This window comes from Linepithema humile, chromosome 4 (assembly GCF_040581485.1).
Source record: "Linepithema humile isolate Giens D197 chromosome 4, Lhum_UNIL_v1.0, whole genome shotgun sequence".
Classification (NCBI taxonomy): domain Eukaryota; kingdom Metazoa; phylum Arthropoda; class Insecta; order Hymenoptera; family Formicidae; genus Linepithema; species Linepithema humile.
Window position 1 is genome coordinate 4,965,259 of NC_090131.1, and position 19,997 is coordinate 4,985,255.

General features: G+C 34.7%; 2 protein-coding genes across 17 annotated transcripts in view; one reads left to right on the top strand and one right to left on the bottom strand.

Moving 5' to 3' along the window:
- Positions 1–4,331: 4,331 nt before the first annotated feature.
- On the top strand, positions 4,332–14,509 carry LOC105671871 (mucin-2-like). 2 transcript variants are annotated; one of them, XM_067353570.1, is made up of 12 exons: positions 4,332–10,377; positions 10,567–11,742; positions 11,826–11,960; positions 12,018–12,155; positions 12,246–12,421; positions 12,524–12,674; positions 12,926–13,093; positions 13,185–13,324; positions 13,477–13,638; positions 13,724–13,876; positions 13,952–14,042; positions 14,106–14,509. In XM_067353570.1, exons 1-12 carry the CDS (start codon positions 4,353–4,355, stop codon positions 14,165–14,167), a joined length of 8,577 nt encoding a protein of 2,858 aa, XP_067209671.1. In that variant the 5' UTR covers positions 4,332–4,352; the 3' UTR covers positions 14,168–14,509. The 2 variants fall into 2 exon arrangements, with proteins under 2 accessions (XP_067209671.1, XP_067209672.1); XM_067353571.1 differs by lacking the exons at positions 13,724–13,876; positions 13,952–14,042; positions 14,106–14,509 and having other exon boundaries at positions 12,936–13,093; positions 13,477–13,615.
- A 1,161-nt stretch (positions 14,510–15,670) lies between these two features.
- The window catches only part of LOC105671945 (uncharacterized), a 150,407-nt gene continuing 146,080 nt past the window's right edge, over positions 15,671–19,997 (bottom strand). For 14 of the 15 annotated variants that reach the window (XR_001100726.2, XR_010889834.1, XR_010889840.1 and 11 more), the window contains one exon: positions 15,671–15,872. Coding sequence is in view for 1 of the 15 variants with exons in the window: in XM_067353599.1 (XP_067209700.1) it covers positions 15,845–15,872 (28 nt within the window). In the remaining 14 variants the exon portion in view is untranslated. Of the gene's footprint in view, positions 15,873–17,335; positions 18,795–19,997 lie in introns of those variants that run through there. The other variant, XR_010889833.1, reaches the window with a different exon arrangement.

The window sequence follows — 19,997 nt, forward strand, 5'->3', positions numbered from 1 at the left end:
TTTTGTATTATAATGTATAAGCGAATGACAAAGATATAGCACGAATATTATCGCACGGATACGTTCAACATCCTGTAGCGTTCACAGCAGGAAGTGATAGAAAGCAGGAAGATCAGAAATAAAACCGATCATTATCTATTTTTGTTGTTTAATTTACACAAATGGCTTTGCTCTATTTGATGATAAAATTTAGCACGAGACGCGATGATGTTTCATGATAAATGACATAAAATATAAACAAGACTATTTTAGAAATAAAAATTAGGGAATCAAGAGAGTAAAAATTATTCTTTCTTAGGAAGGAAAAAATTGTGTAAAGAAGGAAAAATAAAATATTAATCAGCGAGCGTAGCTGATAATGAAATAATTAATAAATATGAAATACTATCTGAATACGGGCCTAAAACGTTCCCTCTCGCGTTTGTCAATTATCGACATTGCTTCTGTCAATCCACACGAATTTTATAAACTTCATGCCAATGCAAGCATTGCTTTTCCGTGACAGTATTTCCGTGACGCATTGTTTAATGCTCCATGGAAGATTCGTACGAAATAGCGGCGACGATACACACGACCGCTTCTAAGGATGCCCGTGATATGACGCTATGCGAATTATCCTTCTCGTCGTATTTTACATTGTGGCTTATGTGGCAAGAATTGCGGATGGTCGGGATACAACCAGGACTATGCTAGGTAATTGCTTAAACAAATTATGAAATAATTACTTCATGAAATAAATTTCTCTCTTTTTTTCGAAATGTTTTTCTATCAAGCGTTAAGATTTTTGTCGTAATACAAATGATAATTATTTTCGCAACAATTTTGCTCGTAATCTCCCATTTCTCTTTTTTTAAATACCTGTAGGAAACAGCGTGAAGCATATTTTCAGACAGAAAAGTAAAATAACACAAGGTAGAATATCTGAACCTGTCGACGACGAAATAATTCAGAAAATAAACAGGCATAGCAGGCAAACGTTATTAGTGAATCGAATAGACGGTTTTTCGCAGAACAAAAAAAATTTAGCGCGAGTAAAACGAAATCTGCGAAGGAAGAAGAGACGTGCGAAAAAACTGAGCAAAATCGCGCGTCATCAGAATGATGATATCGATGAAGAGAACGTTTCATCGAATATGGCAAGATTACAAAGACACCCGATTTGGCAAGTCCCGGAGTCAACGATTGCTACAGTTAATTTGAAGCAAACGACGATTGCACAAGTAATTAATCAATCGTCGTTCATGTCTACGAAGCTGCCGTCGCAGTTAAAGAATTCCGATCGCTCCGTCAACAAAACAATTCTTTTTAAATATCCAGATTTGCAAAAGTTATCCAACAAAAATATATTTGATAAAAATTTAGTATTTTACAAAATCACAGATCCAAAACTCGGAATTGAATCCGCAAGACCCGCTTTTAAAAAATTGAATACTAAAATACTACTTCCTGTATATCCTCTTTCTACTGATATTTCGTCGAATTTTAGTAAATCTCAAGGATTTCAATGGCGATATGGTGGATATAAAAAAGGCATTTCAAGCCCAAATAAAGGAGACTCATCCGATTATCGTTCAACAAGACCGAGTAGAAGATTTCTGCTAGTACCAATTTCTAAAAACTTGTACGTCTTGAAAAACATTCAAGATAGTCCTCGAATAGACACAGATAGAATAATTATCTCTGACAAATCAGTAGAAAAAAATAAAGATAACGCAACACCTGCCATGCTTTTATTTAAAGCGCATCTTCATCACGATATAAAGGATGCAGGCAAAGCGTATCGTCGGAAATATTTCAACAATTATCACTTAACTGATCATAATGCGAATTATTTGTATCCCGATCATCGCGTCTTTGAAGAAAAGACGAGTCCTGCGGAAAATTCAATACCACCGTCGTATCCTAACATTTTGTATCCGACTATCGGCTTTCAAACTCATCCGAATTTAATCGACCTTGCGCCTGAAATATCCCACGAACAAATTATTCATAGTGTTCCAGATTATGAAAACACTTCTCCTACGGATAGCGATATTAATTTCGACGGTGAAATAGATTCGCTTCTATCATCATCAACTTCCTTTGAGATGCCTTGTTACGATGCAACTTCGTATTTTAAGAAAGATATAAATAACCGCCAACCTAACATTTTATCGGCTGTAAAATTGAGCAAAATAAATCAGTTTCAGTCGGAAAACTCTTTGGGATATAACGAGTTCGGTGTTGAAATCACAACTATGGACTTTCGAAGTACTTTTGACACGTTGGATTATAATATAGATGCACCAATCACTGCGGGAATGTATTCAACTAGTGTTGATAAAAAAATATTTGACATATCGCAAAGTGCAGAAGAAACCTCTGAATTTTCAACAAAAAGGAGGAAAGATGATAAAATCAATCTTATGGAATTTTCGACACAATGCGAGTCTGTTTTTGACGAGTCCGCAATCAAAGATAATAATTTCTTTTCGAATACTACATATTTTTTTACTAATAATGATGAAAATATTTTAAATAATCAAGATATAATTACAGATAATAAGAAATTTATAATTTTGACTCCGAGTATAAATAATGATAAACAATCGACTCATATTAACGCTTTTAATAATAAATTGATCGATGAAACGTTATTTAATGATTATACCACTAGAATGAATTTGTTCCTTAATGCTGAAAATCACACAATATCTGATGCTAATAAATGGCCGTTAAAGAAAAAGCAGTTTAATGCAAACCCACGCACTTTATTAATGGCACTTAAACCATTGTCCTCAGATTTGCAAAAATTGTTAAGCGCCGTCGAATTAGTCAATCAGAGTATCAGCAAGGTGCAAAGCAAACTTTGCGATAAAAAAAACATTGTTAGATTAACGAAAATAAAAAAAGGCAGTAAAAAAAGAAAAACTATGAATATTGCAAAGGCATTGAATAATTCACATCATTACAATTCTAATTTCTTCAACAATCAATTTTTGAGCAACAGACGAATTAAAATCAAAAGCGAAATTGTTGCAGATCAAGCAATCAGTGATGTAGAATTAAAGAAAAGAACAAATTTTTTGTTTTTAAATAAATTAACAACACCATTGTACAAACGTGGAAGCTCGACTAAAAGCTTAAAAATACAGAACGGTCGTAGAAACTTTCTTATAAAAAGAAAGTTAAATGAGAAAAAGTTTCCCAAATTAGGCGACGTTGAAAGACGCAGAATGTCTCATTTGAGATTTAATAGAAACTTAAAATCCTTAACAAAAAACTACGGAGCGCAGAAAGTTAAGTCAGCTCGACAATTTACGAAACCCAGATTTGGAAAAATAACGCACACAACGATACCTATTTTAACATTGTCGCGTTTGATAAAAAGTAATGTATCGAGCAAAAGTAATTTTTTAAACAGGCTTTCTTTGTCGGGGAAGAAATCATTTTCGAATATATCCACGAAAAAGGATGATCAAGCATATTTCTTATCAAATAACAAACGAAACGCGGCGCAACGTAAGAGAGCAATGCAGAAAGAAACAAATAGTTCTGACATGGCGGAAAAATTGTCTTCCATTGATCCGCCATCTCACAAGGAAATGACGGCTTACCAAGAAATACTTGGATTGTTGGACGTGACAAAGAAACCTCGAGTGGAATATCCGACAGTTGTTACCGCGCGGAATGTAACGGAATCACTGCTCGTGTTTACAACAACAGAATTTTTCGCAACTACGACATCCTTGCCGTATTTTATTAAAGAACCATCAACCACCGTTTCGACAATTGCGGGACAAGAATCTCCAGAAGCGACTGAGTACGAGTTCATAACGGCTTCTGACTTTGAATACTACGGCGAAGATTACGACACGCATGATTACACGGGAATATATGAGGATTACGAGGATGAAGGAAACGTCACATCCTGGCATGATTATACGGAAAAAACTACGACTGCTATGAAGGAAAGAATCGCAACTGGCGTCGTATCGGAAATTATTTTTGAAGAAACAACACGCAGCGTGGCGGAAATCGAAACGTCTACAGAGACATTAATTTGGCATACAACAGTTGAATATCCGTTTACTGTTAGTACATTAATTGAAATGACAACTGCGGCGATAATTTCTGAAATTTTGGAAACTGCATCGGTGACAGAGTCGCCGAGTGCTTTTATCGTAACGATGCCAACTACGCTGCTATTTTATACAGAATCAACGACTCTTTCCATCGATGAGGATGCGATATTATTTAATGAAATCACGACTGAGAAAGCAGTTACGATATCAGCTATCGTATATCCTACTGAAATAACCGAGATATCCGGCGTAATTCCGATAACCGAAAAATTTATAACCGAATCTGCCATGCTGTTGACTCCGCTTTTGGAAGGCATGACAGATATTACTTTGAGAATTACGATTCCTGCAGTTACTAAAATATCAATCAAAGAGACGACTGAAAAAGAAACAATAATTACATCAGCGACATTGGCAATGGAATTAACACGAAGTCTTCTTACTGAAACGAGCACATCTTTATATACACTTTCAACTGCGACATTAGAAACGACCGTAGAAACAAAATCGACCGTTCAAGTTACAACTCCTACCGTAGCTTTAAAACCTCCGGCAATTACAGAAAGACCGCAAACTACAACGTCGATAGGCGAAACTATTTCTGTAACCGAAAGAGTCATTATAGTAACAACGATAAAATCTACAACTGCTTTGAGTGGCCGTACAACTTTGCACGAAGCGAGTAAGATTACGTATATAACGAGAATAGAAACGGAAATGGAAGACGTGACGCCGTTTTCGACGCGAATTGTAACATTCGCAACTCACGTCCCAACGAATGCTACAAAAATGGAAGAAAAAATTACTTCAGTTGTCAAAGAGAATAAAACCACATCTATAAAAGAAGTGACTAGTGGAACTATTCCGAAAGAACTGAAAACTGCCATTACAGAAGTACTCACTACGATTAATGTAACTGCAAAGACTGAGAGTACGATTAAAACCTCGACAATTACAAGCGAAATTATTACTACAAGATCTGCCACACCAACAAGCGTAAGCTCACTTACAATTTCAGAAAAAACAGAAACGATTTCAAGCACGGAAGCTGAAGTAACCGCTTCGACACCGGAGGAAGAGAGTCCGGTTACGCAGATTGAAAAAACTATAACTGCGGACGAAATGACAGCTACAGAAACCCCAACAATCACCGAGATTCCAACAACCACCGAAATTTCAACAACAATAAAAACCACTGCAACTACCGAAACTATTGAAATTTCAACGACTGGAAAAAGTACAACAATTACCAAAATTCTAACGTCTATTGAAACACCGACAGTTACCAAAACTTCAACAGTTGCAGCAAAAACTAGTAAAGTCCCAATAACTATAACAATTATCAGAACCTTAATGCCTAGAAATCTAACAACTGCCAAAATTCTAACAACTGAACAACCTACTAAAGCTCTAACTACTATCAAACCTTCGGTAACTACTAAAATTCCAACAACTATAGAAACTACGACAATTACAAGAATATTAATACCTACAAATGTAACAACTACTGAAATTTCGACAACCGAAACTTTAACGCCAACTGAAACTCCAACAATTACCGAACTTTCGACAACTACTGAAATTTCAACGACTATTAAAAGTACAATAATTACAAAAACATTAATGCCTACAAATGTAACAACTACCGAAATTTCGACAACCGAAACTTTAACGCCAACTGAAACTCCAACAATTACCGAACTTTCGACAACTACTGAAATTTCAACGACTATTAAAAGTACAATAATTACAAAAACATTAATGCCTACAAATGTAACAACTACCGAAATTTCGACAACCGAAACTTTAACGCCAACTAAAATTCCAACGATCACCGAACTTTCAACAACTATTGAAATTCCAACAACTATAGAAACTACGATAATTACAAGAACATTAATACCTACAAATGTAACAACTACCGAAATTTCGACAACTGAAACTTTAACGCCAACAGAAACTTCAACGATTACCGAACTTTCGACAACTACTGAAATTTCAACTACTATTGAAAGTACAATAATTAGTGAAACATCAACAACTAGCAAATATCCAACAATTACAAAAATTGCTACAATCACCGAAAGTGAAACATATATCGAAACAACAACCACAACAATCGAAATTCTAACGCCTACTAAAACAACTACCGAATCTCCAAAGATCAGCGAAATATCGACTACCAGCGAAACTCCAATAATTACAGAAACTGCAATAACCAAAACTCCAACACCTACCGAAATTTTAACAATTATTAGCACTCCAACAATTACCGAAACGCCGATAATTATTCAAACTTCACCAATGGCTAAAACTCAAACAATTATCGAAATTCCAGTGACCACCGAAAGTTCAACGATTATGGAAACTCCGACAATAACGAGCATTTATATTACGACGTCTTTTTCAATTGAAAGTACAATATCAACCGTGACAACAAAGTTTCCAACAAAAGAATTTACATCAATCACGCCCACGATTTTTACCACAATCGCGAGCACCTCAGCTTTTTCGATAACACCTGTTACAACGGTTTCTTTTAAAACCACAGTTCCCGTTATGTCATTAGAATCAACAACGACAACGCTATCACCGCTAATTGCGAATATAACGTTAAGCGAAACGCCGTGTACTACGATTTCTTCTACATTCTTTAAAACAACGAAAGAATTATTAACCTCTACAGCAGTATCTACGACTGAAATGGTCCTCACCACATCATCTATCTTGGAGAATGCGACGGTTTTTAGTACAAATATTAGTACGATCACAACGGAGATTTATGAAAGTACAATAACGACGCCTTCTCTCACGAAAATTCCAATCGCGACACCCATCGTGATAGCCACCGAGACAACTTCTTATGAAACTACTCCTACCGTAATTTCCACAACTCTTTCAACGCAGATTACTGAAAGTACGATGCCCACAAGTACAATATCTCCATTAGAAACATATGAAGCAAGCACGGAAGAAGAGACAACGATGATTTCGACTACAATTGAGTTTACAAAAGAAGAACGTACAAATTGGACTACTATCGAAAAAATCACTATAATATCGACAGCCATTTTTTCTACTGAAAAAAGCACAACATCGACAACAGAGACGAGCATCAGTTTAGTGCCAGCAATAACGATTTCCGCAACTTTGCCAGAAATTACTACAGAAACTGTGGAGACAAGTTTAATAACAACGATTGCTGTAGCATTGTCGACTACTGAAAAACCAGAATATATGACGACGACGGAAGTTACTGTGACATTTACCCCATTTTTCGAATTGCCGGAGACAGAAGAGTTTACAACTGAAAGTCTAGTATATACTACAGAAAGTTCTACAACACTATTTACCGAAATAACAACTCCTCTCGCTATTTCGACTTCGGCAGCAAGCGCTGAAAGAATGCCGGAAATCGAAACAGAATATTACATAGCGCAGGGGCCGCAATATGAAGAATATGAAGACTACGATAAGGAAATACCGACAGGCGAGTGGTTCGATTATGAAGAGTACGAAACTACGACGAAGGAAGAAATTTTGAGCACAGTAAAATATACGAAAGCAGAAGAAGGATCCACGAGTCCGTTTTATGAGAAAGTTACGACGGTGTCTTTGTACGAAACCAAGATTTCCAAGTTTACAACGTACTCGACGAGCGCTGCTTACACCTTGAATATTTCAAGCACGCCTTATACATACGTTGAAGAAGAAGTTACTTCTACCTTGAAAACGTCAATTATTGCTGAAAATACGACGACGAGCGAAGTGGAAACCGAATCCACGGCATCAATCGCGAGCGAAGTGGAAAAGTCAACGACAAGCCCGACTTTCGGCTCCACCGAAGAGTACAGTCTTCCCTCTTCCACGGTGTTTGAAATTACGACGAAACCTTTACCGCTTGAATATCCAACAGTCTCTCCCGAGTACACAGAGAGTACAGAATCCACGTTAGAGTCTTCGACAGAAACGACGCGTAATTTGACTCTGCCGAAATTCGTGACGAAACCTAAAGAGATTCCGGAGATCGAGAGAATTACGACTTCGGAGCGAATTTTGACGGAGACTAGAGTTACTGTGGAAACTTCCTTCTTCGTCTCGTCCTTGCTGACTACGTTATCGGAAAAGGAAGCCGTCGAAGTGCACGTAACAATCGCAAGTCCCGCATCTCGGGAAACTGCCATTGAAACCGGATATGAAAGCACCACTCGGGCAACAACGGCGATGCTAATTACGGAAGAAGAATATATCACGCCGTTTATCGCTTCCGAAACTAAATTTGAATTTATTACGACGAGTGTCGCACAGAGAGATCAGTTGCTACAACAGCTCGATCGCCTCAAGGAACACGAGAGAGAAATGGCAGAGAGAGAAGAAAGACTAAAAGAGAGAGAACGACAGTGGGACAGAGAAAAGGAAGAACGCTCGCAAATGATACGCGAAAAAGGAGAAATGGAGAATATTACTAGCACAATCGCCGGCTACGTCACGACTGCTGTTACTAATCTGACAACTCTCATCCATATTGTTAGCACAGAAAATTTAACTGCATCGACTTCTACAGAGATTGAGATCTCGTCTGCTCTCGCCACGATAAGTTTACCTGAAATTATTACGATTTCAACTCCATTTTACAGTACAGAGGAAATTACACCTGCAACATATACTGCGGAGATAATAGAGCAAATAACTACAGAAGAAAGCACGACATACGTCACAACGGAGACAGAAGAACTAGCTGTACTTTATACTACAGAAAGAAGCACGTACATTACAGAAGAGCTGGAGAAAACGCGTGTTACGGATTACATAATTTTTACGCCGTATATCACTACATCAATTACGGATTTATATGGAATCAGCATAACTTCGATCGAAGCCACTACTCCGTATTCTATCGAGGAAACGTACACAAGTTATGGAACAATTTACGTGAGTGAACCTTCATTCACGTCGCCAGCATTGTTGTTTACCAGCACAACTACTTTGGCTATTAGCACAGAAACAGAATACGAGGAGATAGAAAGGTTGAAGGAAGAATTGCGCAAGAGAGAACGTGAATTAGAGGAGAGAGAGAGGATATTGTTGGAAAGAGAGAAAAAGCTAAAGAAAGATATATTAGAATTTGAGAAATATATGAAAGAATTCGAAGAAGAAATGATTGACAGATCATCCATGAAATCGACTGTGCCGACGAGTTTGTCCACGCCGGTGCCACCGATTGAAAAGACCACCGCAAAACTCGAAGTAACAACGCTCGCTATAACCGAAAAGAAAGAAAATCGCACCACAACATCTCGATATAAAACTACGAAAGTGGAAGGCGTCGAAGAAAAAGCGACCACGCCATTGGAAGAAGAGAAAATCGTGACAAAAAGGATATGCTTAAATGTTTTGGAGAATACGACGATTCCTTCGGATAAAATAAGAAGAGGTATTGTCACTAAAAAGATTTGCCTGCCATATTTTCCTGAGAAAAATGAGAAGGAGAAGCCAGTCGGTAGATTAAGCAGGAAGCCTCTTGCTTTTCAAAGAACGAGAGAATTCAGGCAGCCAAAACATCTGTCAGATTTTCGATTTAGAAAAAAGAGACAAGAAAGAGCGAATACGCGTAAAATCAGTAACTTACAGCTGTTGCATCATGAATGGTTGAGTAATGAAACCGCGAAACCGTTGCAACATTTCAAAAGCTTCACAAGAATCTACCAAAAAATACGAAAACCTTTTCTAAGAAACGTTGCTATTATTAATGCACAAGAAAACGCTATCAATAATTTTTATAATATAACTTCTTTGTACGAACGCCGCGTTCTCGATCACTACAAAAATTTCTTTCAACCGACTACAAAGTCGACATTACATAGTAAAAAATACGAAAAAAGAAATGCCTTCTTGGAATATAATTTAATTCCTGCTTCAAAAAGACAAAAATTCTCCAATAATGACAAAATAAACATTAAAAAGCGAGATATTTCGGCAACAAAAAAAAATGTCCGATTTTTATCAACGAAAAATACAGTTAATATTTCAAGTCAAAAAGCCACAACTGCAATAGCCGAAAAGAAGGAATTAAATAGCGACGAGGACGAATTCTACACGGTAAATGTAGTGCAACTCGACTACAATGAAAACGAAGAGACGCATAAAGTAATATCTGCTAAACCTGATGAGAATGATTTAACAGTAATTACAATTACAACACCATACTATGAGCTTGAAGAAGAAGCGGATCTAAAAGAGGACGATGAACTTTCAGAGGAAACAGAAAAAAAAATAGAAGAAGAAAATGATGATATCGAAGACATGATAGACAGTAAGTAAAACAGCTCATTCTGAAATACATTTTAATATCTACAGATTTTTTGTTTGTACTAATTTATGTTATAATTTCGCAACACGGTTGATTATGTGCACAATATAATTTACATTATTTTGACAAGATTATTGCGTTATGACTTAACAATATATATAATTTTCTGTTTAATATTTTTTATTTCTGTAGATTATATGAATTACGAAGAGCGCGAGACGTCAACTCTGACATACGATACGAAATTCTTAGATAAAGATAAAAACAAAAGAATGACGGAAGGCAAAGCAGAATTGTTAGATCAAATATGGCCCACGGAAAAAATCACGTCATACCACTTGGGTGGTACAAGATTTTGGGAACTGGACTTCAAAGTTACGGAAACATCAGTATCTAATACCGCGACTGATAAAAGCACAACTTTTGATCTATCAGTTACTAAAACAACGTGTTTCCATGTCATTCTAAAAAATGAAAGACACAGCGATTCGGAAATAAAACGTAATATACATAACCATAAACAAAACACTTATAACAATAAAACAAAAAAATACAACATAAAAAAGAAAGATACTAGTCTTAAAAATGTAACAAGAAAAAATGCATTGCGTAATAAACTAAGAATAAAATGGTCTGGCGCGACAATGAAAGAGTTAAAATACAATCTGCAAAACAACTTGCACGGATCGAATCACCATAAGCAGAATTCCGAACGAAAAAGAATGGTGAAACCTGGCGAGTTTCCGCTATCAGTTTTCGTTGCCGGCAATGAAAGTTCAATAATAGCGAGAAGCCGTAAGTTGTGCGGCGTTAAGGAAAAGAAAAAACATGAAAAGCACAAAGATGCTGTAAATATTAAAAATAAAACAAAATTAGCAAAATCGCAAAAATCACAAAATGTTACTTTGCATTCTCCCAAAAATTATACAGATAGCTGTATCACGAATAAAAAAAATTCAGACAAACATCATAAAACAAAGATTGCGAAAACGACCGCCAATCACAATTTTCACGTAAAAAAAAGCGTAACACATCCAAATGTTATTGTTGATCACAAAAATAAATCTATCTCGCATAAAAGAAAACACCACGATTGTTTCAATTGCATTTGTGATATCACGAATGTAATTAACGACATAAAATCTATATTAGACAAAACAAGCTTCCCGTTAGACGAAATTAAGGCGCTTAATTGCAATAAATACAAAGAGACTCAGGACAAAATAATGATTTCAATGAATTCCGATATGGAAGAGGCTAAAGAATTTCCACAGTCACATTACAACACCGAATTCCTGAAGGGTCAAAAATACATCAAACTAGAAGAGCTGGAAGATGATTTTAAAAGCGATTTGGAACTCGAAAACGGTATTTTGCAATTTTTTGCCGAATATTTACTGCTGAAATTTTTCCGTAATAAAAATATAAAAACATTTCTATTCCCTTTTTAGATCACGATATCATTTCGTTACCCGGTCTTAATCTCAATTTACCCTGCAGTCAAGATGGCGATGGTATCACTTGGTTGTCAAGCATTAGCAGACCAAGCTATACGTGGAAAAGAACGGATGGCATTGCGCTTTTCGGTATACAACATTAAATTTAAAATTAAAAAAAATATTTTCTATAATTCACGTTTGTAGGTTTCGTGGCGGAAAATGGCGATTTGGAATTGCGAAACGTAAATGCGAAAGACACGGGAAATTACACGTGCGTCATAACGTACATGGGTCCTGACAATGAGGAACCCGTGGAAACCACTTACGAGATTCATTTGCAAGGTAAATTATTAATTATGAGCAAAATTTATTTTAAAGCGTTATCTTGATGCAGCATTTAACTTTGCCTAATTTAAAAAAAATCGTTCACAGTCGTCACGCTACCGAGATACATATTATACGGCGAGAATCGTTACCATATACGGTCTTGCGATGAACGAGATATGGATGTGTTGGTGACGTATCTTCCGTTAAAATTGAATAGCATTATATGCGAGGAGGATCTTTGTAACGCTTTTGTGTTACCTCCAACCTGCACCCGAAATCAAGTACGCGTTTTTTTCAATATATAATATATGAATATTATATTATAATTAACGTAAAAAATAATCTCACAATTGTGATCTACAACACTTATTCTCTTGTTACAGATTACAGTAAACATTTTGATAGTGCCATCGCATATCGTCAAACTAATGACAGTTGATCCCAAACATTGCAATGTCTTATGTCTTAAAGCCATTCAGGATAAACTCTCACTAGTACTGAGTAGGAATTTGCAAATCTTTCTCGGAAAAACTAGTTAGTTGATACACGTACTTTTTTATTTTACCGCAACATATCCTCTATTTTTTTGCAGTGCAAATTAATTTCATTTATCATTCTAAATTTTTCCACAGAAAATATTAATATTTTGATTAAAGCTGTACATATGAAAGAGTTATTACTTTATACATAAAATAATTAAAATATTTATAATCTTATCGAATTAGAGGAAAAATGTTGCGGCCTGTTATTCACGATAGCATCTCTATAGAGTTTTTTAACTATAGTTATTTTCAGATTACCTTATTACGAACAGAGATTGGTGCCGATTGCTGAAAAGGCCTCAAGATGGAAAAGAGGAAGGACGGGTGCAAATACGTTCGGTGAAAAATCCAGCAATATTGGCGTGTTTTCCAGTTGTCCAGCTGGATATGGTCTTCGTGGTACACGCTGTGGTATGTGATTCGTGTGTTATCTATTGTATGAAAGGGCGAGGTACATAGAATTAGATTGGTAAATTAAAAAAATAAATAAATAAATTTTCAGTTCCTTGTAATATGGACACTTATAGCGAGGATGGTATTTCACATTGCAAAAAATGTCCGCCCGGTACATATCAGCCGAATCACGGCGCCAGAGTTTGTCGCACGTGCACTAATCCATTGACAAAAGGCTGTTATAATATGGTACACACCTGGCAATTGATTATAATTTGCAAAATATTATAAAATTGTAAATTGTTATAAACTTTAATATTTCGTAAAATTTTTCTGCATCAGTAATATAAAGAGATCAATATAAATGGTTACATATCATATAAATAAATTGTTTTTTACAGCTCTGGAATTCTTTCTCCGCCGTTATGGTAACTTTAGCAAGTTTTAGCGTGATGCTATCGATATTTTTGCTATTACTATGGATAATTTGCTGCGCTAAAAAGAAATTCTGCATAAAAAAGATGGCTAGTATTGTACCTAAAGAAGGCACAATTGAACATGAGGTAGAATTATTATTGTCTCAATATTGCAATATGTAAACATAAAATATAACAGTAACAAAATACAAAATAATTTTTTATTTTACAGGAAGACCTAGAACAACCGTTAATAAAGGATATAAGTGAAAACGGAGATCAGCAATGGGACAGCAAATACAGAATTAAAAAAAAGAAGGGAAAGTTTTATATAAATAAAAGACGTCGAAAACAGAATGAAAGAAAAAAATATGAAAAGATGCACGTTCGTAAAACTGCAAAATTAACAGACATAAAGATTATTAGTCTAAAATTAATATTGTTTTCGTTACATTTGTAGGCACACGAAGATGAATGGGGATCACATCGCATAAAGAATGCTCCAATTATTTGCCCAGATTCTTATCGGTCTCATGAAGATTATAACAACTGTAAGTATGTTTAATTAAAAAATTTTAACATACAAAATTAATTTTTTTATCAATTTTATACAGATTATCCAAAGCGATCCTATCGTCAAGGACCTCGGCTACCAGAATGTGATTTCGATACCTGATAAAAAACAAAATGCGCAAAAAAATATAGAAAATAAGAAAATTATATTGCAAACAGCGCGGAAGAATTGTGTAATCTAAGTAAAGTTTGTATAAATATTTTAGACTTAATTTCTAATTGAGAATATATGTAACATCCACTGTCACAGTCCACTGTGTAACACATTTATTTTTAAGAAATGATTATACTTATTAAATATGGCACATTAATTGTCGATTATCTATTGTATTAAAAAAAAACATGTTATAAATAAATGTCATACACATGTTATATGCATATAACATTCTCATATTTATCTCTTATTCATTATATCTTATCTATAAATAATTCTTATCGTCAGAATTGTGGATGATCGTTCTTGGGATTTTAGAAGCATAGTTTAAAAAAATTATAGATTATAGATTTAGAAGTATAATAATAATTAGTAAGTTATTGACTTGCCAATGATAAGAATGATGGGAAAGATGACAGGATCAGTGGTCACAAATGAGGCTTAAATATCCAATTATGAGACTTGTTCACGACACACCAACTGGATGCAAAAAAAATAATCTGTAACAAACTTCTATCTTATTTAAAAACTACAATCAATCAATCCATTACAATATGCTGCAATAACATTGAATTGTAGAGTACAAATAATGTTGTCTAACAAGTAAATCTGTATTTGCAAAATTACAGAAAAATTTTGTAGACCTGGATGCTGAATCTTGAATGCTACAAGTGAATTATTATCACCAAGATTACAATTAGAAGTTTATAACAAAATATATTTTAAATAAGAGTTGATCTGATAAACATTATCAGATATTAATAAATGGTCTTTATTATAAACACATACATTTTCTATTGTAATAATCCTTGAGTAACCAGGTGATGTTCACAGCATTGGTACAGGATACTATATAGCTAGTTAACCTAAAAATAAAGTAATCATTAGTTTTATATGTCCATCAAAGATTTAGATACGACATTACCTAGCAAACATCAACAATAACATAACATCAATGTTATAATTTCTCACTTAACAATGTTACTACACCGTCTATGTAATATAACGTCTTATACATAACCATTATATTGTCGAGTGAGAAATTATAATTGATGTTATATTACTGTTAGTGTCTACTGGATTGTATATTCTTAAATAATATCCAAGATTTATAAAGTAAGAAACTAGAAATAACATATTTAACATTATACATACCAGAAATTTACTTCAACAATTGATGACGAACTAAGAGGAAGGGAATAGAGAATCCACTGCCACAGAATACCATGAACATTGCCAACAGCGTGTACCTATTTTGTGTGCTGAACGGAAAATTCTGCAAGCAAAAATATAACGATTAAGCGATGTTCTACTGCAGTGTCCAAATATTAGTATCAGGTGCATCGTACTTCACGTTAGAATGTTATGCAATCGGATAAACCATCACTTACATGTCCAGGAACACCGTCGTACGGATCGTGATGACCTCCTCTACGAGTCGCGCTCGTCATAAACCTCCTGACCGCTTGACGAGTCAATATACTTGCTGAATTGATCATTTTTGCTAAAATTCGGATACCAAACGTCTGAACAAAATTCACGTAGAAGATGGCGACTCGTCGTCTGCTTCACTAGCTTCACTTTCAGCAACTTTCGGTCAGGATGGCCAACCTTACTTCTAAAATGTTACTGCACTCGACGATTGCTACGCCACCTGAATTTGTGGAAATAAACAAGTATTTAATAGCGCGTCAAACAAGTATAAATAAGTATTGTAATTGTAATTTTATTGTATACTCCATATGATACAATTGTTCGGAAAGTTGGTAGAAATTTTTACGAAAATTTGTAGACAATATTTTCATACTTAGATATACCTTTGGTCAATAATATATCGACCGTTTTTTTCAATGACTTTTTGTCAGCTTTTAAGTAGTTTCATAATTCCATTTTCTCGGAACTTTTTATCTTTCTGGAAGAAAAACTGTTCAACATAATTTTCTCAATCCCTACAAATTTTCCGACAACCCAATAATAAATAAAAAACAAATTAACTTATATAAAAAAAATCAGATAGAAAACATCTCTAGATCTAATAAATAATAATAATAAAATTCTCTAATGCACAAAGTATCTTTTTAATATAATAATATTTTAGTAATAGAAAAAATACATTCTAAAATTTGTGTTCTAACAAAAATTATGTGATTTTTGTATGTAATTGTGAGCTATTTTAATGATTATATCATCTGTTACTAAAATAATATTGCATATGCACAGTTTTACGTTATAATAGCGCGTTAAATATAAAAAATTAACAATTTAAATAGACTAGATTAAATAAATTATAAATTATATATACAATAGATAATTTCTTCAACATTATTTATCTAATTGTGCAATTAAAAAGATAATAAGAGATAACAAAATAATAAATTTGAATAAAATAAAAATAAAATAAGTTTGATAAGCCATGTTATATTTTGCATAAAAATTTATAATTAATTTATAACACATTTAAACTAGCTATTTGGTGTTTTTTTATTATTTACATAATTAGAAAATATTTTATTAGCAATTTATGTATTTCACGATTAATTAAGGCCGGTATTCATAGTCATTTCTTATATTTAAGATCGTCTTAAGTCGTCGTCATCGTCGTCTTAAGATACTAATATGGCTTTTTGATTGGTTCGTAGCATTTTAAGACAAAACTTAAGACAATCTTAAATATAAGAACGGACTATGAATACCGGCCCAAGTCTTCTTATTTTTTATTTACTCATAATTAAAAATTATTAATCATTTAAGTAACGATCGCCTTTCTCTTGTTTCATCCCAAGGAGCACCGCTATAGGCTTACTAGTCTACAAATTCTCAAGAAGTTAAATTAATCTTTGAGCTATATGAGAAATTGAGAACACATTAAATTATACAAGTATCTCATAAGAATCTTCATCAATTATAAAATTAAATAGTAAGACAAAAGAAAAAAGCAATAATGCCGTTGGAATTTTTTGATATGAATAAGAGAAACGTGATCGTGCTGCCTAGTACTTTTCGCACGAATTCTTGCGACCGCCTTTAGCATTCAAATGTTGATGCCTAGTACTGAAATAAGATAATGAGACAGGAAGCAGAGGATTAAATAGGATGCGTTACAGTAACAATAGCTGCTGAGTATGAACGCATTTATTTCTGCAAGGTAGCTGTAAGGTATAACTGTAAAGAATATTAGAATTTTATTTGAATATTTCATTTTTTAATCGTAAGATTATTCTAAAGCTTAATTAATCTGAACTATATCACAGTCAGTAATTTTTCCTTTTTCGTGCAATATAATTTCGTAGTTAATTAATACAATTTGCATTGTATTTTATTTTAGCCTCAATAAGCAAAATGCAGATTGATCTGCCAATTATTAATATTTGGCTATCTGAATTATTAACATATAATTTCTAATAAATTGCACAAAAAAGTTTTATATTTGTCTTGAATATTATAATAATAATCGCAGATTTTTGTTATCGTATATTATATATCAAATGTGTTTATCATTAATTTATTATAACAATTGTAATTTATTCATGAGAGAGTAACCGATAAAAGTATTGTATTTGATTAATCTTCCCACATCTTTAAATATAAATATATGTCATAATGATAACACAGAGAAATGTTCAAATAACCAACAGCTAATTATCGCATAATAAGGTACGATTTAATTAATTAACTCTGTTGATCTCGTGGCTATCGCAATATTTAGAGCAATTTATTGAACATCGCGACGTCGTGTTATCGCGTAACAATCGAGTGTACGCACATCCTTTTGTACTTCGCTTTTGTGAAATCACAAAGACTTTAATTAGCAACCATTTACGAGTTGTCTTTGGCAACCGTTATGAATTGAGTACGGGCTTAAACGGTGTATCGTATCTCACACACGTGCACGTCAAAATGTATGTGCGACAAAGTGAAACGCACTCACACACCTGAAACTTTGCTCACCTTTTTTTTTCTCAAAGCAAGAGAGCGCAGAGACCAGGTAAAAAAAGCAAATTTCAGGCGTAAGAGTACTATTCAAGAGACGCGCTAACTGTACGAGTGCACAAAAAAAATGAAGGGGGTCGGCGATGACACCGACGTCACAAACACACCTGAAACTTTGCTCACCCAACATTAAAAGTACGGGCCGAGCAAAGAGTCAGGCCCGCCTGTAACGCTTAGCATTCTTCCATTTCTTCAATTTTCTTCGGCTTCCCCGTCGACGTTAGCTGCGTTACATAATAATTCCTAAATGGATAAAACGAAGCAAAAGCTTTTATCCTACGTCAAAGTAAATATTTCAAACAATATCACTAAAAATAACTTTCTCTTTTGCTTCATGCTGCTTTCAAATAAATTAAATTCACTCACAGACCGAAAAAGCCTTTGCTCCGTTTTCTTTAAATTAAAAGCTATTAATTTCACTTTTATTTATACAATTCAATAATCTGTTATTAACGCATAATATTTATATAAATATAAATTAATACCTTCTATCGAATTTTTATATTAAAGAATTATTCTTTCGAATATATTATCAAAATACATATATTCCATATTCTTCGTAGAAGTGGAAGAAGATTCATCATACCTGCAACAAAGAGAAATCCCAATTAGATATGATATTGCGATAAAAAAAACCATGTTTAAAACTAATGACATACACAAGTAAAAAAATATCTACGTTGCAATAAAAGTGATATTATATTAAATATATAAATAGCATTTAATATAAAAACTATTACATGCCATTTTTTATTTATATCTCTTATATATTATAAATTGAATGGATTATAATAGTTAATTATAGTAGTTTAATTCAGCAGTTATTTCAACATTTTTTAGCTCTGCTACATAAAATATGCACTAAACTCAATTAAAATTCGCATCGCTTTAACGCGCAAGTTACAACGTCACTCTGTAAATTTATGAAACGTTCCATCCACTTCTCGTGCTTCCACTTTTTTCAAAAAACAGTAATAATAAAAGTACTGATTTATATTAAAACATTACTAAACGTAACAGCTATTATACGCCGCAGCTTCAATTTGTGGCGGTGTTTATTCACTGCAACGGTAATTCAACGCTCATTTAAACATTTTGTCCGCGCCGCTACATGATACACACTGACCCAACGGTAGCCCAATTAAAATTCGTGTCACTTCAGCGTCGCTCTGTAAAACGCGATTTATGAAACTTCCCTTCTCGCCCTCCCGCCGGCCCCTCGTCGTTCCACCTTTTAACTCAGAGTTTTCCGTATGCGCGACGGGGTTTATACGCGCGAGGCGCGCCGGACGTTTTGACGTTGTTCCTGACGTTCGTGAAAGCGCCCTTTCTTCGCAGCACACGGCGCGCGATCGTGCGATGACTCGCATGATAGCGAGAGCTCTCGGCAGAGCAGAGCAGAGCAGAGCAGAGCAGAGCAGAGCAGAGCAGAGCAAACGGGCTAGGGTCCGTGATGGGGAGGATAGAGTCCGCTTTCATTTGGCGTGCATGCACACGCACGTACGTGAACGAGGAGAGAAAGAGAGAGAGAGAGAGAGAGAGAGAGAGAGAGAGAGAGAGAAAAAGAGAGAAGTGATCATCAGTGCTCTCGTGGAATGTGAGCATCAGGAGGAGAGATACGAGATTACGTCAGGCTCTGGCTCCATTTAAATGCCCGGCATTGCTGAAATTGGTCCGAGGATGACCCCTGACTTTGAGACCCGTCTCGTCTTTTTTGTCCGGTCAGCTCGTCCCCTCCCTTTGGCAAGACAGGGCGCGTGAGTATCCGTCGCCACAAAGGGACGGTCAC

Excerpts from the sequence above, each read along its gene's own strand:
- LOC105671871 (XM_067353570.1), top strand. The coding sequence starts at position 4,353 with ATGCTGTTGACTCCGCTTTTGGAAGGCATGACAGATATTACTTTGAGA. Across the intron at positions 11,743-11,825 it reads CGATTTGGAACTCGAAAACG|ATCACGATATCATTTCGTTA; the intron begins GTATTTTGCAAT and ends TTCCCTTTTTAG. Across the intron at positions 13,639-13,723 it reads AAGGCACAATTGAACATGAG|GAAGACCTAGAACAACCGTT; the intron begins GTAGAATTATTA and ends TTTATTTTACAG.